Source organism: Phalacrocorax aristotelis, chromosome 5 (genome assembly GCF_949628215.1).
Source record: "Phalacrocorax aristotelis chromosome 5, bGulAri2.1, whole genome shotgun sequence".
Classification (NCBI taxonomy): Eukaryota; Metazoa; Chordata; class Aves; order Suliformes; family Phalacrocoracidae; genus Phalacrocorax; species Phalacrocorax aristotelis.
In genome coordinates, this window is record NC_134280.1 from 1,587,891 (window position 1) to 1,611,257 (window position 23,367).

General features: G+C 48.6%; 1 protein-coding gene across 2 annotated transcripts in view; it reads right to left on the minus strand.

The window, feature by feature from the left end:
- GALNT13 (polypeptide N-acetylgalactosaminyltransferase 13) overlaps window positions 1–23,367 on the minus strand; it is a 157,172-nt gene that overhangs the window by 18,025 nt on the left and 115,780 nt on the right. For both annotated transcript variants that reach the window (XM_075092714.1, XM_075092713.1), the window contains exons 10-11: window positions 17,948–18,087; window positions 13,580–13,678 (exon numbers count right to left, since the gene is read on the minus strand). In XM_075092714.1, the coding sequence (XP_074948815.1) occupies window positions 13,580–13,678; window positions 17,948–18,087 (239 nt within the window). The remainder of the gene's footprint in view (window positions 1–13,579; window positions 13,679–17,947; window positions 18,088–23,367) is intronic.

Below are 23,367 nucleotides of genomic sequence, written 5' to 3' on the forward strand. Positions count from 1 at the left end.
GCCTGCTCAGTTAGAACTTAACACTCTGCGGGTGGATTTGGGAGCCAGAGAAGCGTTAAATCCCTTCGACTGCAGCTCTTTGGTAACTTAAATCCATCGTGGGGTCTCCAGCCATCCCTCCTGTGTGCTCCTCACCAGCCACACAAGGTCCACTGCCCGGACACGGATGAAAATGTGGAGACCGCAGGAGGAAAGGAAGGAAGCTGGTAGAGAACTGCAAGCATTTACACCAAGTTACTTGGCCTGGGACACATGGGAAGCATCTCTCTGCTCCTAACCCACTGCTCACAACCCCCATAACGTTGCTGGCCCCAGCGCAAAAGCTCCTGAAATGGCCTTAGGAAACAGCCTCGGGTCTGCATTGCTTCAGGCTTTCCTTGCAGAAAATCCTTTTCCTGGCAAAATGTGAATTATTTATGTTCTGCCCCCTCTCCTCAGCAGCAGGAGGCCAGAGAGCAGAGCCTCAGCCGGGACCCGCCACCCCACCACAACGAGCAGCTGGTGCGCCGCTGGAGCTGGCTCAGCTGCAGCACCACCGCGGTGGGAACAGAAAGAGGAGGAAGTTTGCAGCTAACGAAATGATGTCAAGACCATGACAAATGATAGAATTCTGAATGTCCCATTCGGTTTTGGTGAGTGTAAATCTGTACCTACACCTGCAACGGAGAAACAGGGCTGTCAAAAACAAGCAAAATATTCACTTCTGCGGCGATGCTTGAATTAACAGAGAAAAATAATAAAAGCCCAGACGAATGCAGGACGCGAACATACACCCCAACTACGCGGTGATTTCCAAGTTCCTGTGCAACCCATTCCTCTTGTAAAAGGACTACGGTGTAATTAAAAGAGCTGAGGCGGAGATCTGAACCGCCAATACTGCAGTGCCCCAGGGGATGTCTATCCGTTGAGACTTTCAGTGAAACGTTAAATTGTACTCAAGGAAGAACCAATCAAGCAGCAAAGGAAAATTTTTTTCAGTGAATTAAGCAGAGGGTGGGAGGTATCATGGCACCTGGAAACACGACGCTTGGCAGAGGTGCACTAGTACAGGTAATTCTCCCCACGTAACTCTTGAAACCTAGACGCTGCACGAAGCAGCCAAGGGAATAACGGCGAGGATTTTGGAGGTTCGGATAAACCTTTCGGAGCAGTCACAGAGCACGAAGCCAGCATGCCAAGTGAGCAGGGGAGCAGCCAGGTCCAATCCAAAGCCGTGGGGGGGGAGCAAGAGCTGCTGGGATCAGCGGTCTTTCCATTTTCCTAATTTCTTACTCGCCACTCGCTGGCCACTTGTCTGCGTGAAGACCTGGGATCCAAAGGTAGGGCAAAGCCCTGGCTGCCTTTTTGCATTTATTCATCCAGTGATAAATCACTGAGGTCCTCAAAGTGTTGCTTTCACTTAAAAACACATCAGCCACAGGCCAGTACCCGGGCTTCTCGCCAGTGGTGAGAGAGACTTAAATATTAACCTGCCAGCGCCCTGCTGAGATCGCACTCCGAAGTGTGCCGTCCTTTTGGAAGGGGTGAAATGAGTCCACGGCACATCAAAAATGCAGCTTTGTGTTCATATGGGTATTTTCCTCGTTTCCCTTCCTCACTTTTCTGGGCACAGAAGCAAGTCCCAAAGCCTTTAAAACAAATCCATATAACCTCTTTATCTTGCAAACGTGAGCCTTGCCAAAGCTCTGAAAACTCTGTATACGTACTAGCTTGTTCAGCTACATTCTGGAAGTATTTAGGGAAGAGAATTTATCGCTGAGGGCTGACCAAGGAGGAGACACAGGTGTCATTTTGAAAAGCAGCTCTGACTGTGTCCATCTGTCATGGTTTTAGCTGGGACAGAGTTGATTTTCTTCCCTGCAGCTGGCCCAGTGCTGTGCTGTGGACTGAGTAGGAAAACAACGCCGGTAACACACCGATGGTTTGGCTGCTGCTGGGCAGGGCTGGTGCTAGTCAGGGGCTTTCCCAGCTCCCCACGCTCTGCCGGGGGCACGAGCAGCCGGGAGGGAGGGGGCACAGCCGAGAGAGCGGGTCCGAACTGGCCAGAGGGATATTCCATATCGTGTCACGCCATGCCCAGTGTGTTACTGGGAGGGGCTGGCCGGGGGAGGGGGCAGCAATTGCGGCTCGGGGACGGGCAGCGTCGGTCGGCGGGTGGTGAGCGGCTGTGTCGCTTGTGGGTTTGGTTTTTCCTTTTTCCCTTTTCCTTTTTATTATATTATCGTTATTGTTATTATTATTATCATTATCATTATTATTATTTTATTTTAATTATTAAACTGTTCTTAACTCACAATTTTTTTTTCCTTTTGCTCTTCCGATTCTCTCCCCCGTCCCCCAGGGGTGGGGGCAGTGAGTGAATGGCCACGTGGTGTTTAGTTGCCCACAGGGGCTGAACCACGACACCGTCTCTGGCAAATCTCAGCAAGACCTAAAGCATTCGCAGGCACTCGCGGATGTTAAATGCATGGCAGTAAAAGCAGGTTTTTTCAAATTCATACAAGCTGTCACACACACACTTCCCAAGTTTCAGTCTGTGTCCTGAATCTGAGTGGGTTTTCCCACTGTGGGTTTTAAGAGTAAGATGTCTGCCCCACCTTGTCCCTAGCAAGTTAAAACCAAACACTCATGCAAAAGGTCTACATTTGGTCAGACTGGTTACCGGTTTGTTTTGTAGAGGGCCGAGAGATGTACATCCCCTGGGTTAGATGAGCTGATATTTGCACATCGGGCTAAGTTCGTGGAAGCGCATAAGGTTACAATAAAAAAATAAAAAAATCAGGATCCTTTGTGAGGTTTCATCAAAACCTGTACAAAAGCAGTCCGTGTTCTGGGCTGAAGTCTGAAGGCTTTATAAAAAATTATCCAACTGTTTATGACCTTCTCATTTATAACAACATCTGAAAATTCTTCTCAAAATAAAACAGTGTAACAACAAGATCAGCCTTCTTCAATCACTCATCAAGACCTCCGAAAATCCCCTTCCAGGACAGTGTTTTGAACTTAGTTTTGGAATAACAAGCACAGAAGTCAAGAAGGAAGAAAATCCGGGAAAATTAATAAGCAACCTAAAAGACGTCAAAAAGACTATTGGTGCTATAAGGTTAAGCTGTGATATCTATGAATATCTATATAAATGCATACCCTTTTGTTGGGAGGGACATACATCTCTCCCACAGAGATGTTTATTTCATTTATAAGTAATACGTGCCCTCCTTGCCAGTGGTGCTACTCAGACGAAGTGCACTGCTCAGTATTCAGATCCCAAGTGTTGCATCCTTAAAATCATCCTTGGTCAAAACTAGCCTAAGCCTGGACCAGGGAGAGAAACAAACCCTGTAGTTGAGTTATTGACGGTCCAAAGGACTGAAACAACCATTATTCAAAACCAGACGCTATAATAATGTTCCGCTGCCAAGCTACCGTAATTAATAGTCAACAAGAAAACCTTTTGGGACGGGTTTTGGTTTTTCTTTTGAACACCTTCAGCCAAAAATCTTCCTTACTGGTAGAACCCTGGACTTATTTGCCTGATGTCATGCTCTAACTGGAACAAGAAACATGGCCAAATAACCTAATCATCTGGAAATCACTGATATAATTGGTAGCACGAAGCATCTCTCACTCGAAGTAGCACTTGGAGTTCCAGAATCGCTCACATAAATATATTGGACAGATATTTCATCTTTTACTATGCTCATTATTAAGGGATTTATCCATTACCATTTATCCTGAAGCAGCTTCTAACTTCCATTTTCAACTTATTTGTGTTGGTTTTTTACAGTGAACATATTTGCATCTGGCTTTTTCTCCTAGCCTCAGAGGCACGTTTTTAGCCTCAGAAAGATGTTTTCTTCGCTGTTTTGTGGAAAGCAAATACTTGTATTTTGAAATGTATTTCCATTTGCATATTTCTTTTTCCTCTCATCTTCGATAATTGCAACGCACTGTTCCATTATATCTTTTGAAAGAATAAGGGATGTCTGAATTAACAATTACAGAAGACGGGTTTGAAAAACATGCTGTCTTAAGAAAGAAAAATGAGTGCTAATTAAGACGATGTAGAATTATCAGGCTAGCATTTTGCTACCATCCATATTAATTATAGATATATTAATGTCATATAAAAATAAGAGGGTGAGGAACATGTTACATTTTATAGCTAATTATATAGCGTTTTTCACGCCACACATTGCAGTGCAAGACAGGAAAGGACTTCCCGAGCAGGAGTGAGCACCCAGGTCTGGGGGACGCGACCGACCTCCCCGCTCGGCAGCGGCGGGGAGCACAGGCTGCCTTCCCACGCCCGGGGCCACGCGCCTGCCTCGAGCACCCGGCCGGCTGCGGAGCCGGAGGGCGGCACGGAGCGAGATCGTGCGACCTGCTCCGGCGGCACATCCACGGGCACGAGTTATTCCTTGCTTGTCGGACCCCCGAGCACCAATCGATTGCATCTTTTTACTGGGCGGCAATTGATTTACTGACAGATGGGCTGCTGAGGCGTGAAAATACAGTTCTTTCCAGTTTTCCCTCACTTTTCTTCCGCAGCTGTCCCCAGGGGCTGATGGCACTCGCCGTGGCCAGCCCTCCCCTGCAGCCGTGCAGGAGCTTTAGCTCTGGCTGGAGAAGAGTGGTCCTGCCGGGCAGGAGAAGGGGATGCTCCATCACCAGGAGGAAAGCTCCTGGGCAAGAGCCGCTCCCCGCGTCCTGCGGGTGTTTCCCTGGCTGCTTAAGCCCAATTAGTTTTCCAAAAGAGGTTAAGCAAGTCCCTAATGCATTTGAGGTAGGTATTAGTAAAGTATAGTATCATAAAATCATAGATTCATTAAGGTTGGAAAAGACCTCTTGCGTCATCACGTCCAACCCCCCAACCCAACACCCCCAGGCCTCCTAAACCATGTCCCCACGTGCCACGGCTACACGGTGGTTGAACCCCCCCAGGGACGGTGACTCCCCCACCTCTCTGGGCAGCCTGTGCCAGGGCCTGACCCCTCTGGCAGGGAAGGCATTTTCCCTCACATCCAACCCAAACCTCCCCGACGCAGCTTGAGGCCGTTCCCTCTCGCCCTGTCCCTGGTGACTTGGGAGCAGAGACCAGCCCCCCCCTCACTCCAGCCCCTCTCAGGCAGCTGCAGAGAGCGAGAAGGGCTCCCCTCAGCCCCCTCTTCTCCAGGCTAAACCCCCCCAGCTCCCTCAGCCACCCCCCAGCACACTTGTGCTCCAGACCCTGCCCCAGCCCCGCTGCCCTTCTCTGGACACGCTCCAGCCCCTCAGGGCCCTTCTTGTCCCGAGGGGCCCAAACCTGAGCCCAGGATTCAAACACACCAAGGATACCCTCAGTCCCCTCATCCAGATCATTGATAAAGACATTAAACTTAAGACTGGCCCCAACACTGAGCCCTGGGGAGCGCCGCTTGTGACCAGCCGCCAACTGGGTTTAGCTCCGTCACCACAACTCTCTGGGCTCGCCCATCCAGCCAGTTTTTACCCAGTGAAGAGTCCACCCGTCCAAGCCATGAGCCGCCAGCTTCTCTAGGAGGGTGCTGTGGGAGACAGTGCCAAAGGCTTTGCTAAAGCCCGGGCAGACACACCCAGAGCCTTTCCCTCACCCACCAGGTGGGTCACCCTGTCATAGGAGGATCATAGACCATAGAAGGATCACAGACCATCAGGCTGGTCAGGCAGGACCTGCCTTTCATGAAGCCGTGCTGGCTGGGCTTTATATATATATATATATAAAAATGGGCTGCAATAGCCTATGGCCAGAATTTTCCTTTCCCATTATCTGGTTGCCCTTTTCTTTGGAAAGCAGTCAGGCAGGGTATTTTGTCAACCCATAATAATACTGTTAATAAACCCTTATTCTATATTTCATTATGTGGAACTAAATGTTGAGGACACATCTGTACAATCAAGGAAGAAGTCCACCACGCAAAAAAGGCCGTTGTAAACTGGGCATAACTAAGTACAGAAAAATCTGATTTATTCTGACAGCCACTTCAATTATTTACGGAACTCCCGAAGGTAAATTCTGAATTCACCTTTCATAACTGATTTAAAATATTGTAATAAAAGCTTCAGGGAAAGCACTTTTCCTCTCCTCCTGAAGCTGTTTACACACTGAATGTTCAAAGTCCCCTTCGGCAGAAGAGGTGAATCGCAGCTGATTCTCCTACCCTCAGAAAAGATCCAGGACTCTCCCAGGTCAACGGCCAGTGAAGTTACCTTTGGGGGCAAGGACTTGGATATTCCGCCTCTTCACTGAAATCTCGCCTTTACCAAGGCCAACCAACCGCTTCAGCATTTTAGCACCTGAACAAATCCAGCACAGCCGTGTGGAAAAGGCACCTCGCAGCTCGGGTGGGCAGCCTCAGTATTGCCATCAAAGAGGACTTTGGGGAAGATTGGTGTTCAACAGGCCAAGTCGGTATTGGAGAACAACTGCACTAACTCTTTGGAGGAAAAAAAACCCAGTTCCAGTACTCCACTATACAAAGAACAGATCTTTAGGAAAAGAAAAAAATATCTGATTTTCATTCCTACTTGTGTAGCATGCAATCTAATCATATGAAAAGAAATGCGCCTCCCGAGACGCTCCTGTAGTATGCAGCCGCTGCTGGGGACGGGATACCCATGAGGCTGACTTCGGTAGAGAACAGCAATCTCCGTGGCAAGAGTCCTTCAGAGATCCAGCCCTTCATCCAGAGCCGTTGGGATCGGACATATCCAGCCCTTTTAATCCCAGATGATTTATAGAACAGGTTTTAGTTTTTGCTACTCTGATAGTTTCTTTTCACCCTGAAGGAAGATAGTTAAACTAAAACCAAACAAACCCACCAAGTCAGTGTGTCCCACCAGGAGGATATTCAGTCTAACCAAGGCTCACTCTTCAGTTTATCGGATGACCTGAAGACGTGCCCAGCTCAGAGCCCCTGAAGAGCTCACAGGTTTCTCTGCAGCCGCTCTGGAAGTAGGGATTAGAGTTATTTCTAAAAAAGAGGTTATGCCAAGATCTTTAACGCCTTGAAAGCAACTCATCCCGTCCCACAGTCATCAGCGAACCGTACAGACGCTGCCAAGCCAGAGCTGACCTCCACGTTTTGTAAAGTTCATATAAAACTTGTTCCGCCGCTGCCGCAACCTCTAACCACCAGTGCCAAGAATTCATTTATCCTGGTGCTCAGCCCCAAGGAGAGAAACACTGTAATTCAGAGTGATTCACCGTAATCCAGAGAAACACTGTAATTACCACCAGCTATCACAGAGCGAAGCCAACAGTTGGAACTACACTAAATGGCCAATGTAATAAAACCAAAATAAAATAGAAGAAAAGAAAACAGGTTGGCAGCAGCTACTGGGGACACGTACAGGGACAACAGTGGGGATGTGCAGGGGACACTCCGGTTTAGCAAGCAATCCCAGGGTTGCTAAGGAACTTGGTTTTATCGTATTCAGAAAACAGCACTGGAAACACACCGGCGTCACCCCTTCGTGCTGACGGCACGCGCACCTTCCCGACATTCAAACCTTTGTCCTCCACCACAGAACCCTTTGTCCTTTTCTAAACCACTGTTATTCTATAGGGGGTTTCAGGCACATTCAGCATTTTGCACAGAAACGGGAAAAAAACCTGATTTTTGGCCACCCGGGGTGGGGGGATCGTAGGGGTTCGTGAGTTTGGTTTGGCGTTTTGTGGGTTTTTGTTCTTTCTTCAGCCAGCTGTCACTGCACAAAGCATGGCTACCCACACACCTGCAACAAAAAGCTGTCGTTGCTTCCAGGACCTCACCGTGCCCGTTACGCCCCACCACACTCCCACTCCTGAGCAGGTACTGCAAACGCTCGGATTCTGCTTTTTACCTACACAGGCTTCATTACTGCGACGTTACACATCTAATGCTGCTCTTCCCGCATCCCCTGGTGACTATTTCTGCCAGTTTAAAGAAGCAGCAATTCAGTGTTTCCGTAGACTCTAAAAAGAAGGCATTATTCTCCTCCTGATTGTGCTAAATAAAAGATACTGTTATTTAACACACAGGCATGGCTCCTTTGTTCCCTATTAATCACGGTTATTATAACGGTGCTGAAGATCACCGAGGGCTCCATTGTGCTGCATCCTGAGCAAATCCAGAGTATTAGACAGGTCCTGCCCCAAAGGTTTATCACCTCAATCCATAAGAATGATGTAAAGTCTGCGAGGGGAATCATATATCAGCAAAACGGGCTAACAAAATATACGCAATAACTAGTTTTGTTCATAATGGGTCTGTTTAGAAGATGAAAAGCTATGCAGAAAGCCAAGTTAGGGAAAACAGGAGATTGCAAAAGGTGAAAAAGGCAAAAGAACAAAGAAGGGCTAAGTTACTTTCTGGTAACCCCTTACGAAATCCAGTATTTACCTAAGATATTACAATTAATAAAATCAAAGCACCAAACTCATAAAGTCTGTAATGGGTGCTGTGTTCCCTTACCCAGTGAGCTCGGGAGGGAGATGATTTGATGTGAGATCAGCTGCACAAGTACTGCTCAGCTCCTCTCACTGCGCACGAATAAATGTCTAATTGCCACTAGATTAAAGGTTTTTTTCTGTTCAGTCTCGCGCACAAAATGCTTTTAGATGACTTGCCGACCAGCTGTAGCTGGTGAATTAGCTAACTGAACGTGCAAAACGCGACTCCTGCGCTAGCCTTCCGTGGCCGAAGCGCGGGCTGTGCCCGGACGGCTCTGCAGGCGTCGCCAGCAAGCTTGTCCCGCTTGCCGTCAGGGTAGCTACGGCACGGCTCTCCCCCCTTCTAACCTGGCAGCGCTATCAACTCAGGAAAAATTACTCTTTAGAACCTCCTGAAAACAGCGGCTTCCCATTACGGAAACGTCTCCCAAGTCAGACGGCTCATACGTCCATCCGTTCCCAGCAGTAAGCAAATTATCACCGCATACCAATGAATTCGTACAGAGCGGGAGTTTATAAATTATTTTCCTACACAGCGCTACGCAGAAAGGGCTCCTGTTTGAAAGGCATTTGAAAATACACACGTTTACTGTGAATGGGAAAAAAAATGGAAGCTCTGCGAAACAGAACGGTTTCTGAAAGGCCCATTATTTAGAGGTAACTGGGGAAAAAACAACCCTGTAACAACTCTTATTGTGTGCACTGGGTTTTTTTCTGAACCGCCAGTGAGTACCGAGTCTGAACGCTCTGTATAAAACATTGCCAGAAGGGAGTCACGCTCCCCTTGCACATTTACTAAAACATATAAAACATTGTGTTCGTTCTGATCTCACCCCGCAACGGCTGCCCCAGGTAAGTTCATACCGAGCGGGCTCCTGCCTGATGCAATTCCCCGCTCATGCAGAATGAATCCCGGGAAAGCACTCCCCGTCCTGCGGGAACCACAGCGTCCGTGCCAAATAAACCCTCCTCCCACGCAGGGCTGCCGTGCCCGCAAGATGCCGACAGCCTCTGCAGCCGGCAAGCAAGGCCAGGAGCTCTGAGCTGCTCGGGGAGAGGTTTTGCGTGAAGCAAGTTGCTTCTACTTGCCAGCTCAGCCCTCCATGCTTGGGGAATTAGTGCAGGCTGGAAAAGAGTGAAAAATCCCCCAGACCATCGCCTCTGCCAGGGCTCTGAGCGCCCGCCGGGACCCTGAGCAGGAGCTGCAGGGAGGCTGCGGAACAGCCACGTGGGTCATAGCCACGCTGCTGTTTGCATTTTGCTCTGCTGTTCTTATCGGCATGGAAGAAACACCGTGATATTTATCTAGAGAGAAGATAAGGAAAAAGCAGCCCCTTTCAGCTATTGCTTTCGTTAGTCTCGGGCTCACAGTCGGCTTCGCAACAACCGGCCCCCTTCCCGAGGGAAGGCGGGGACCACGCTTTGCCCACGGAGTTGACCTCCACGCTGCTAACAAAACGCCCTTACCGCTCCAGACTCCCGCGGCTGCTCGCTCGGACACGAAGAGACCAAACCGAGAAGCAGATGGCGGCGTGTGACGGCACAGGCCACCCGCGCAGGAGGGACGGCGCGGCCACGCCGGCTAAGCAGGGAGCACCACGGGGCCTTTCTCAGGCCTTCGCGAGCGCACGGCCGCAACGAAGGCGCGCTTGCTACCCTCCTGGTGGTTTCTGGCTGACACAAAGCAGGTTCATCGCTATACCTAGCACAACTGCGGCTCCAGACAGAGAAAAGGCATAGGGCGTGAAATAGAAAAAAAATAAGGAATGGCAATGTGTTTGCTGTTTCCTTTGTCTTGCAGCCGAGGGGGGGGTCGGCCGCTGACCCGCGCTCTCTCCTCCGGCGAAGGCAGCAGCACAAGCAGCCCTCCTGCCCTCCGCCAGCGCTTCTGCGATACACCCGCAGTGCAATGGGGAACTTGCATAATTCCCCAGCCCTTCTCTTTAATAACATCCTCCTCCTGCCTGTGTGGGATCGTATGATTCGATTATCATTATGAACAGAGGCCCGACGCTCCCCGTGACTGCAGTAACAGCCGACATTCCCATGGTAACGCAGTAAAAGCCGAACCGGTACGCCCCTCGGGATGACTGTAGGCAGGACAAACGGACGGCTGCTTCACCCTCTGCCAGGCCATCGAACGGAACAAATTTCCTCTAAAATACCACAAAAGCAGAAGTCGGCCGTGGGGAAAAAGAGGCGTGCGAGGCCGATGGGTCATCCCCTTCGTCTGAGGCTGGAAAGCAGGGTAACAGTTTTACCCCCAAATCACACGCCCTCAGCGCTTTCTTTAACCAGGAGCCGACCTCGGGTACCTCCCCCCTGCAAAACAGCCCTACTGAGGCAGGTCAGCACACTGCCCCCACCCCAGGGGAGACCGCACAAACCTGGTGTCCTGGCCCCCAAAGCCATCTCCCCACCACGGCTGATCTGAGGACAGGCCTTGCATTTTTTTTTCTCTCCATATAAAGCAAAGAAAACACCCCTGAGGTTCCATTTAACTGCGTGAGGAGATTCGTGGTATTTATTTTAAATTATTAACATTAACAGCCACCAGGTCCTAACCAAGTTAGGATAATCTGGAATACCCATGCCAACGTAACAACAAATCCTCCGCAGTTTTATACTCTGAAAACAATCCTCACACGAAGGGCCTCAGTTCACATATTTTGTTTTTCTTCATTTTTTTTGAAGAAATTCATATTTTTAGACTCTCATTATCCCTAAGTCCTTCAAAACACTTTGATAGCTGTGAGATATTTGCCCCTGCCTCAAGCTGGATCACACCCTTGCATCTTGCTCGGCTCTAATGAGCTAGGTATTAATTCTTGCTTCATTTTCATTCTGAAGCAGTTTTGTTCCTCAGCTATTTCTGCAACCGTACAACCCCCCCCGCCCCGCCCCCAGCATTTACATGCCTTAGCTCAGTCCTGATTTCTCATTAGAACAGAATTTAATAAAGATAACTTTTAATGGGAGTTGTGTATGAGCACTGAAGGATGAATAATGTTCTGCATGTAGGTCAGGTATTCCCGGCAAAGCCTCCGCCGAGGGCAGATACTGCTCTCCGTTCACGCAAACGCAGGGGAGCAGAGTCCCTTTGTCCTGTCGGTGCACACAACCGATTTATCTGTGGCTTCTGGCTGATGTGAGAGGTGTAAAGGAGACTGGAGCCACAATTTCTTTAAATTGGAGATATACTGGCTTAGGAAGGCTCAGAAAGAATGGTTTTATCTAGTAGTTATTAGGGTTTCTTTAGGCTACACGGTCCCTACACACATTCACAACCCACCCACCTTGATCTCAGGGCCTTACTGTACTCCGAACCTCACACCTGGTACCTCAGAGGAACCGAGGGTTTGGAGACAAGAAACTCGTCTAGGATCTTTCTCCTCTTTCAGGGAGAGGAGCGGGGGCTTTCCGCCACGTACAGAAAGAAAGTGAAACACGCCAAACACCCAAGGTATCAACCTTGATCATGATCAGGCCTGCTAGACTGCTAACACTTCCATCTCCTAAGTAACACTTAGTGAAGTCTGGGATAAATGTGACGGACAACCCTACCTCTGAAAGAAACACGGGAATTTGCTCTCGGATCCTGCATCTTCCCAACCTTTTTTGCAGATGTGGCACTAGAAAAAGCCACCCACGTCAAGCACCACCCGGTAGGTATATGGTCCAAAGAGGCTCCTGGGGAGAGACGCCAGCACTGACCTAAGGTCCTGCTGAGGGATCTCCAGGGATTTTAATTGCAGTGGGTGAAGGCAAGAGCAGCCCCCTGCTCTGGGGTGTATCAGAAGCTGAATGGAGGGACCTGGAGCCTTTACCTTGAGGAAGCTATCGGAACCAAGGGGAAGAAGAGGAGAAGGGTTTTCCAAAGGCAAAGCTAACCAAAAAGCAGAGAAACAAGGCTAAACTACATTCAGAAAGGTGCAAATGAAAGGTAATCGCTGCAAGTTCTGATGAATTTCCAGGGCAAATCAGCGGTGGGGAGAAGGGAGTCTGTGCAGCAGCCCCCCACCCGGTCACACCATGCTGGGGGGCGGCCGCAGCGCTGGTGCTGCCGGGCCCCCCGAGCCGGCACCTCCCCGCTGGCAGCCACGCGGCGCACGCTCCCCGTCCCGCCGCAGGAGGCTACAGCCTCCCTGGGGAAAAGCCCCTTAATTATAGGTTTACATTGCAAAACCCAACTAAACCCGAATGAATCAGCTCTGCTAATTTGAATCGGAGGCATCGGAATATGCAAAGTTTACTGTTATTTGTACAGAGAGCAGGTACAGTCATGAGTTTCACAATGAGCTAAGTGATTGCCGCTTACCTTTTCACTCCCTTTCAAACATACCCAAGACACAAGTGAAACACCCCACGCCCCCGCTAGCTGAATTTCCACTGATGAAAAAAACCTCAGCTTGCATGAATATTCTGTGTGCTTATTTTTCATATACACGTTTTGGAAAGAGATGTGTTCAGCCACTAGTCACGTAGAGTCTTTACCTGGTTCTTTTTAAAAAAGATTTTTTTTCCCCTCAGTGCCAAAAAATAAACTAACATTCACGATCAACTTTTCTAATGTTAGTATCTGGAACTTTAAACGCATTTCTCCACACTCTAAACAGCAGGAATGTATTCGATATATTCACTCGGATACTTCACTGCACCTATGGATACGTACCCGTATGCTTTCAAAATTTGCAGCTGTTACCTGAGCAAATGCTTTCCGAGTACTGCTGCAGCCCTTCGGCTCAAATCCCCCAGCCTTTAGGAACTTTCATTAAGGTGTTTGCTCATCGCTGCTACTGGTTTTTATAGCGAACCAACACGCCTGCATTGGGGCCGCATTAACCGAGGACTACTGCGGGCATCTCAATCCTACCGGGACGAAATCAGAGGGTCCCCAGGAAGGCGACGCTCGCCCCCAGCCGTACCTGCTGGGTCAAACCCCCTGTACAAAACCAGCCCTCCTTTTTCTGCAGCAGGAAAGAAATGCTGACAGGTGAAGCCGCAGCTCCCACGCTGCTCGGGGTGAATTCTAATCAGTTTTTCCTGATAGCTGTTCTGCCTGCAGTTACACAGCGGCAGATTGAAGCAATTATTGTACAAATAATACTTTTTTTTTTTTTTTAATTTTACCTGATTTCCTCCCATGCCGTGGCAGTTGAAAATGCCCACTTTTTCATTTTCCTTGCGGCCCATGTTGTCTAAGCACTGGTTGGTTTCAACGTTCCTGATCTGAAGGAAGAAAGAGAAAAAATGTTCCCTGAAAAACAATGCTTGTAAATGCCATGTTTGTGCAGAAAAAATTACGTCACTGTAGGTGAAAGTCCATTATCCGTGCATTCAACTAGATGAACGTATTTTAACTTGCAATTTGTAAATATGTCACACTCCCAAAAGAAAATGAAAATAATAACAAAGAGCATAATGAGATTTTAAATTACATATTGAGTGTAAGCATGAACAGCATTCAAGGAAAACCTCATTCAATGCCCTGCATTGTTTTGTTTAACAAATATAATACGGTTTTACTTCTAAACAATGCACAACTAATGGCTTGCCCAACATGGGCACTTTTATTTCCTTCCAGCAGGGCTGACTCTACTCCAAGAGAGAAAAACCGTGCACAGACAGCGCCTGATGGCTAACTCTATCAGAGCAGAGGCTGCTGGGGGGCTTTGTGACTAAATACATGCTTTTTAGAAGTTTTTAAATAAAACTTTCCTCTCAGAATCCGTCCGTCCTCAGAGAAGAACAACGACAGTGAACATCTCTGCTTAAATAAACCATTTCTCCGTAATTCGCGCGTAGCGCAGCTGGGAAGGCGGCAGCTTCAGGAGCACGTCCTCTGCGATACAACACGCGACGTGATGAGCTCCTTCCAGCGATGCTCGGCTCGTGCAATTGCAACAAAAGACCATCAGAGCAAGGGGCCATAAGGGCCAGCGGGGCAACACCAGAGCATCGCTCCCCAAAACATATTTTTAGAGTACGCGTTCATCCAGGAAAACGGCTGAGTATCAAAGCAATCAACCGACTTCAGCTTTGTACGAGAGGAGACGCCACAGACGCCCCCGAAGGCCTCCTGCGTCGCAGCCTCCGCGACGGTGTGTGCGTTCAGCCTGTACAAACCCCGGCGTGCGCATATAGCAGCTTTTTTCTTAACCCTCCTCCCAGATCTGTTAGCGCAGTCGTACAGACACAGCTCCCCCTGCTCCTCCTCGCTCTCAACAGCCCGGGGTGATTTTCCTACTAGTGTGTGCAGAGCAAAAACGCGCCTCCCGGTCCCTCATTCCTTCGGTAAAACTGTATTTTGAAATACCCCAGCGGCACTTCGTGCAGCTCCCAGCCACCCGCAGTTCCCCGTGCCACCTTTGGAGGCTCAACGGGCAGGGCCGTCAGCAGCAAACCAGCGCCGCCAGACCCGGCTTAGCGCAGCGAGGCAAGTAGAGCGAGACAGCGCGATCTGATTGACGGCGCTGGGCAAGAGTGGCTCGGCAAAGCTCACGTGGTTGCTTCTTAACCTGCCCTAACGTTGTTAATCACGCCGAAAGAAACCGCCTTGCGCTGGTGCCTAATCCCTGAGGCTCACGCTCTTCATTGCTTAATCCTCCAAGAGCTGCCGAAGCCGGGAGAAGGGCTGCGGGCACTCACAGCCCGGTCACTGCCCTGGGGCTTCCGACCTCAGGTGCCACCTGGTGGCCACACTGCTGGTTTCCACCACTTCCCAGCTGCGTTTGAAACAAATAGCCCTTCTTTAGAGCCCGGTGAAAGTAAATCACAGAATTACAGAACGGTGGGGGTTGGAAGGGCCCTCTGGAGCTCATCCCGTCGCACTCCCTGCTGGAGCAGGCACCCCCAGAGCAGGGGCACAGGGCCGCGTCCAGGCGGGGGGTGAATGTCTCCAGGGAAGGGACCCCACAGCCTCCCTGGGCAGCCTGTGCCCCTGCTCTGGCACCCGCACAGGGAAGGGGTTTGTCCTCATGTTCGGGTGGAACTTCCCGTGTTCCAGCTTGTGCCCGTGGCCCCTTGGCCTGGCGTTGGGCACCACTGAAAAGAGCCCGGCCCATCCTCCTGACACCCGCCCTTCAGATATTTATAGGGATTGAGGAGATCCCGCCTCAGCCTTCTCTCCTCCAGGCTGAACAAGCCCAGGTCTCTCAGCCTTTCCTCACAAGGGAGATGCTCCAGCCCCTGAGCATCTTCATAGCTCTCCGCTGGACTTGCTCAAGCAATGCCTTTATGTGGCTACGGCAGGACATGGCTTTCTGGCATATCCCGCCGCACGTGCCCGCGACCAGCCGGAGCACCGCCGGCAGCCCCTCTGCTCTCCTCTTCTCCAACACGTGCCACCCCCAAAGCCGCCGCAGACCCGAAGTGGTACCCTAATGATTAGCTCAAATGATAACCTGGGCTCAGATGGTAATCCCAGCCTTTCTCTTAAATAGCCTCTTTGTAGCAATAGTTTTAAGTACCTCCCCAAGAAAGGCAACTTTTTTTTGCAATCCCGTGATTCACTGAAACAGAAGACTAAACTGAAAAGTGACTTGAAAACTCATCTACAATTATTCTGTCTCGGGTTTACAAAACAATTCTTGTCCCGCATTTACGTTGTATTCATTTTCAATGTTATGTGATTAAAATGTAAAAAGGAATATTCAGTATTCACCACATTTTGCACATTTAATGCCCATTCTGAGGCATATTTTCATCCACGTAGGAAATCCAAAGGTAATACAGTCACCGTATGTAAGTTACGTTCTAACGGAATGGGAAATTTAGTTGCAAATAAAGGCTTGGCAGCCTCCAGGATCTGCCTGTTACGTGTACAATGAATAAACTTCATAAACTACTTATGAACTTCGGTTTCGCACAGCTCCACGGTTTTGAAATTTCATTTCGAAGCTGCGCAGTTCATTTATAAAAGCAACAGACGTATAGAAATCAGCAGCCGAATAAAATGCAAATCAAAATGTAACACAATACCGGTTGCTATTTCTAACACGTCGGGCGGCGCAAGCCAACCATGCCTGGGCACTGCCCGGTTCCAAGTCACGCCTGCGCTACCCTGCAGGAGGTCATCAGTAAATTAGGGATGATCATCCCGAAACTGTCAAAACGATTCACTCTTTTTATCACCGTTTATACTACAGAAGAACAAATACGCACTCGTGCAATGTAATTTGAGGCCCAAGGTTGAACACTCGTTGCCTTTAGATTGCGCTGGGCTACGGAATAATTTCCTCGGGTGCGTTACCCAACGCGGCCCTTAGGGCCGGCCAGCCCACGGCTCCCACCTGCGAGCCCTGAGCCGCGGCCCCCCCCGGCCAGCCACCTCACCGCAGAGCGCATCTCGCAGAGCAGCTGGCCGCACCACGGACCGTTTGCGGACTAACGATGCCAGCTGCACCGCCGAGTCGGATGGTTTGCCTTACCTGAGACTTGCCTGCTGAAAGAGAGGAAAAGGACTGAGAAATACGCTCGTGATGTTTTAAAAATTGCCCATTACTGCTGATGATGGTAGCTGAGCTTTAGGTCTAAAAACCCACTTTACTGCTCAACCGGCAGTCAGCAGCTGTAATAGTCAAGTATGAGTTTTAATTCACAGATCCTGCCTGAATTGCTGTTTCCATAGAAACTGAGGCCGTGTTGGTAAAAATAAGGTGGTTTAATAACTATTTTATTACTTTCTCATACTTTTATTTTCCCGGCTGACAATATCGTACAAAACCTTATTATCTGACATTTGTTAGATGAGTTCTTTCCTTGCTGTAAAACCATGTTTCGCTTTATTTTGTCATAGTTAAACTGGAAACCCTACTATGGCTTTTATTTTTCACTACAATTGCAAGTTTCAATAGTAAATTACTTCCCTGGATTTAAAAAAGCCATTTGCTGGTTTGATTGCTATTCTCTCCGTAGCTATCTTTAAATCAAACCATTCAAGAGCTTTGAAAAGTCAGTGTAGGTACAACTCAATAGGGTATTTTTAACAGTGAACTATCTGAATTTTAAAGAGACTTCAGTTCTTGGTGGTACTGGAACCATCAGATTATTAGGAGTGTGTGTGATACTCGGCTCCAGGCAGCCTTGCCCGAAAACACAGCATCAATGAAAAAAGGCATTTCTTGAAAAGCAAAAAAGCAAAAAACCCCTTTTTTTTTTCCTACCCTACCTGTAAGGTATAGGTGATGATGGAAAGTTTCCTTCAACTACTGCATCTTATGTAATAATTTCAAAATATTAGCCACCCCCCCACTTCAATATGCTGCTCCATTTAGAAGATACATTTTCCGTGGTGAACATACACGTTCAGAATAGCAATACACCCTTATGAAAGATTTCGAGAAAATATAACCTGCTCAAAATAAGGGATAAATAAGATCTAGAGAAGGCACGCAAGCGCTTTATTCCTTCCTCCAAAACGACTTCAGCTTCTTAGCGACGCCTCCATTTGCACAGTGAACTTCTTGTTTTAATTTAGCCAAAGGAAACAGTCCGTACCTCACCGAGTGAGAAATAGCGCCGGGGAATCTGGGAGTCGGGGTAGACGTTCTCCAAGTACCATGAGAAGGGTTTACACTTCAGATTTTCTCTTAGCGCTTTTCTGACGGATACATCACCATAATCCACCTTAACAACACCTGGAATTGTTAAGAAAATAGATGATCAAAGCACAGTTTCTGTAAAGGCGCAAAGCATAGATCACAGACCCTGCTCCAGTTGTCATGATTTCCTTTTATCAATATCCATTTGCTGGAATTGCGGTACAGCAATATGTGAACACAGGCAGCTGCTACGCCGTAGGCCTTTGCAAGCATTAAATAATTAACTTAGCAAAATGAAATGCTTGGAAAATTATCATTTTTTCTTTTCAGATAATTTATCAATCCGGAAAGGCAGGACCAGTGAACTCCTTGATTTTGTCACATTCCAATATAATAAAGAAATCCTTTTACATTTTCACGAACCACTTTTTCCAACGTATCTCGCTGGCGTTTTCCAGCACTCTTCTGAGAGAAGTAACTCGGACAAGGCATGGCTATTTTACCGATGGAACCTAGGCCACCCCTTGGGTGCTTTCACCAGGACGGGCACATTCCCCATCCCGAGGATCCCCACTGCTCCCTCCCTCCATGCCCCACAAGTTCCCGCAGACCTCGGGCTCAGCCCACGGCACATCTCACAGCCTGGCTGTCACCCTCGTTAACACCATTATAAAATTAAACGTCTCCTGCAGTGAGGCAGGGAAGGGGAACAAGGTGGCAGGGTTGTGCCAGGAGCCGCCGGCGGGCAGGAGCCATCTCCTGCAGCGGCTCCCCACCCCTACCGCAGGCAGGGCGCTGGCGGCCGCTTCTGCTCCAGGGAGGGCATGTCACGTCGTGTCACAGTGATATCGTCACCGTGTCCGGTGGTGCCGTTCCTACCGCAAGCCTCTACGCCGGAGACGTGAGCCAGCAGCATCCCGCTGGCCATCAGGAGGGGTGCATGGGCCACAGGTCAGAAATACAGGTCGTGAAGTGAAAAAAAATAGAATACTAGTCAAGGAGGGGGGAAATCAGTTTGAAATCCCCCCTGCCCAGTGGACTCTTAGTTAAACTAAAAGAAAACACGGTGTTTTCAAGGCTTATGATAGCTAGTCAAGCAATTAATTTATCTGCTGACAATGGAAGTATGCACCCCAGGCCAGAAGGCATGTAAGTGGGAGGACGCGGACGGGGCTGCCCGTCCCAGACGCAGGCGGCCGTGCGAGAGGTGAGCACTGGCTGTTCATCGCACACGAACGTGCATCGGACGTCTCACGCCCTGCGCACGTCAGCGCCGCTGCCAGACTGAGTGCAAGATAGAGGCGATCGCAAAATCAACACCGTAAGCGCGTGAATAAGGAACCTGCAAGTTTTAGAAGTGTTCTCAAAGCCTCTGGGACACCGCACTCCCTCCCCAACCGGTCCGTGGAGCGCAGGGTGCCCCGCTCGCCCCGTGCCCGCTCCGGCCAAGGGTGGCGGTGATTTCACCGCCGACAAAGGGCGGCAGAGGCGAGCGCTGCTGGAAATCCTACCGGCACCCACGGGGCCGCGGGCAGCAAGCTCGGCACCGTGCCTTCCCCAGAGCTCCTCGCAAAGAAATCCATCACCCTGAGAAGAACCGTCAGACGTACAGTTTTAGTGCCAAACAAAGGACGACTTCATATAGTCAACTTTCTAACTCTGTATATGAAGAAAGTATAACAGGAAAATACCATTTCCATTTCCATTTCCCGCCCTCTTATCAAGCTGACATTTGCAGGTGTGCGTCTGACTTCCAGGGTTTAAAATAATATTGAACCAGTAGCCCGCAACATCTTTTTCAACACCGAGGTACTGCAGGAAAAGGAGAGCTCAGGAAGGAACCGTTCATCACAGAAACAGACATAAAGGCCAGTCTTAAAGCGCTCGGCCAACCTGAGTGATTAAGACACCCAAAAACCAAAAAGCACGCCAAATATCCTCTGTAGCCTAATTTAACCTAATTTTAACCGAGAGCTACTATCCAAAGAAACAGTGGTAGGCAAAGCACTAGTAACTGCTGGCACTCAGCTGAAATAGCTGGAAAGACACTCCCAGATTTACAGCTGAAATCTGTGCTGCATTTCCATCATCTGCTGCTTTCCATTATTTATGGGGTCTTATTTTGAAATTATCATAGAGGTGAAGCTCCAAGGATATCAGCATATTCTGCTAGGAAATCATGCCCTAAAGCAGAAGATTATATCAATTTTTAAAGAAATTCAGAACATAACAACAGGAAAACTATTCATTACTAGTAACAATAATTTCACTTATTTTGGATAACCACTCTTATGCAGATTTCCAAATCTTTACCAGTTACATCTTTGACAAATTATGTGTCATTATGTAATTGTAGGACATGATGTAATTCTAGATAAGTAACTAAAATACAGGATTATCTACAAATTATTGCTACAGCCTAAAATCAAGGCAGGTGGCCCTGGGAAGCACGTTAGCCTGACCACAGTGGTGGGAGCGACTGATGCTTCATGAGCTCCAGGTCAGCAAGAACTCCTCAGAAACCCAATGTGCCTGATCGGTGCCAAGAAATTAAGCCGCGCTTACTCAGGCATTAGGAAAGTACGAAATTTCAAGCGTCAGTAAACAGAAGTATTCAAATAAAACCTTCAACCATAACCCATACAGAGAACTTAAATCATAATAACTCAGGGAATGGCAGAAAAGTGAAGGCAAATCAAGCCCAGGTTAAATCACGGCAAAAGCTGAGCTCACGGCACCGGGGAACACAGGGCTGTGAAGGACAGACCTGACGGACAGGAGGCTTCGTCCGCTCTGCAACGCTCAGATCATCTGGGCTACGGTGTGTTCAGTAAGGTACTGGGGGGTGGGGGTTATAAAATCCCCCTGCAACCAAGGAGATTGATCACAGAGTTTCTTTTGACTCTGTTTAGGGGAAGAAAAGCGTCAAAACGCCAGGATTACAGCTGTTATTTAATATCTTACTTTTTCAAAATGGCAACTTTCCTCTAAGTCCAACTCGTGCAGTCCCTGTTTAATTTAACTTACGCTACCCAAACCAACCTGGCGCCTAAGCCCTGTGCTTCCGTTCAGCAGCACCTCCCGGCTGTCCCGTTGCTTTGTGCCTATCTATGTTCACCACAGAAGGGCCAAACAAAGCGGACACCGAAGAGTTCAGCCCCTGGCCCTGGTCGCGCACGAACAGGATCGCGGCACGGCTTTTGCTGCAGGGTACGTGCCGTCTGTGTGTACCGACGGAGGAAGAACGAGAACACTTGCCTGAGTCGGAAAGCTCTGTGTGCAAGGTATGCTACGCAGGACTGAGCTGAAAACATCTCCGCTTTCAGAAAAGAGACTTTATTTTAAAAAATATAAATTGTGTTTTCCGGGTAAGCTTTTATGGGGAAGGGGGCATGGGGCCTGTGATTGCTGCCTCTTCCGGAGGAAGATTATTCATGCTACTCAATCCTTATCTATAATTAAGCTAATCTTCCTCACGGGGAGGCACTGGAGGTGTCAGGAGAAAAGCAGTATCTGTGTGTTGTAGTGCTTGGTGCTGTGGGGATCTGATGAAGCTGAACACGGAGAAAAAGGATATTAACAGCGTTACAGTCTGAGATCGCAAACAGCACAGCCTTCCCCCACCGCACGCACACGCTTTGGATTTCGAGTTACTAAACCAAACCAGAAAGACTGCCTCTCAATGAAAACCCCCTGTGGATTCACTGAACACCTGGTTTCTGTTTCGCTTTACAACTCTTACAGAGATTTCTGCTTCAACATTTGGTTCGGCCCTGCAATTGCTGGAATAGAAAAAGCAATAAACCTTTTTCCACTCAATCTGACTCATCTTCATACTTGAGTTTTCTGTAATTAAAGAAACTACAGCAAAATAAATTCTAGTTTTACATTTTAATAAAACTTAGCCAAGAGGTGGGGAGTCTTTGGGGGGTTTGGCACGCTCACCTCACTGGGGTAGGCTTATCTTAGGGCTCTTCGGGTCTTGGGATCCCACAGGGGGTGCAGAGCCCGCGGCCACCGTGACCCCAGCAGGGTGGTGACCCAGGTCTCCAAGGCACGGGCATCAATCCCCCCTTCAATTCCCACTGTCTCTTCCCTTCCTCTCCGTAGGGTCCTAACACACGTTGACGATACTCCCCGCTACAGCCCTGCCAGGTTCCCCCTTCCCAAAGCTCCTCTGTTTTACGTGTTCCTCACCTTGCACGACGTGGGCTGGCTCACGTCCGCAGCATTCGTTCACGTGGCACGTAGCAGTGCTAGCACACACCCCCTGCTCTGTCTTCAAGCGAGGACCTCATTTGTATGGATCTCCAGTAAACCTTTATGTTCCCTTCTGCTCAATTTTAAACCACGCTATTATGAATCAATACCTATTTATTGTCACTACAACCGATGAGACTCAGAGGAAATATAAAAATAATTAATGACTAATAAGTCTGCTTACACTTAAATAAGAGAATGTAAGTAGAATGTCCTTGGGTGCAAAAAAGAAATGAAACACCACAAGAAGATACAGAGAGAGTAGGGTGCAAAGGAACGGATGAAAAAGATCTCAGGAAAGAGGCAGATTGTTTTCACGGAGCAGCAGATGTGCTTCAAGTAGAACAAATTAAATGGTTGCAGCATTGCATTACATGGGCACTTTTTCTAATGGGCACGTCCTGCAAATCGGCACCCAAGGACACAGTTTCAGAACTGGCTAAATGTACCATTTCTGCACAACTAGACATTAATTCATGATGATTAGGATGGAAAATATTAATCCGGAACGAAACAGAGGTTGCAGAACTGAGAATAATTTTCTTTATGTAAGAATAACACTTTGAAAACTTAATCCAAATTAGGCTTTTGCTATCTTCTGCTGCCTTGAAAAGCCTAAGAGAGACCCGTTGTTTCACTGAACCGCCGTTGGAGCGCATTCGAAGGGAGCGCAGTGTGACCGGAGAGGCCCGTGTATGCACATCCGCCTGCAGTTCAGCTTCGAAAACCTGCGTCGCGTTGAGCCAGCTCATTACCCGAGGTGCCCCCTTTAGACGAGAAAGCGAAGAACCAAGCCAGAGGCCACCGGGAACCTCCAGAAACTGAGATTTCTCCCCTTATTTTACTACCAGAGGAGGGTTCAAAATTGTATTATGTTTCACAGGGTTAAAGACGGCAAAGTGCTAAATTAAAAGTGGGTTTGCAGGACCAGGATGCCTGGAACGGCACGCGTTACAGAGACGAGACGAGAACGCTAGCTGCTGTATTAGTATGATTCAACCGGTGCCTGGGAGGAGGATGCCTCTCTCCAGCACGCTCTGCTGCCTTTTCCTTCAAGGAGACAGAGGGTGACTGCCTGGGAAACTCGCGTAACGGTAGCCAGGGACTTACAGCCCA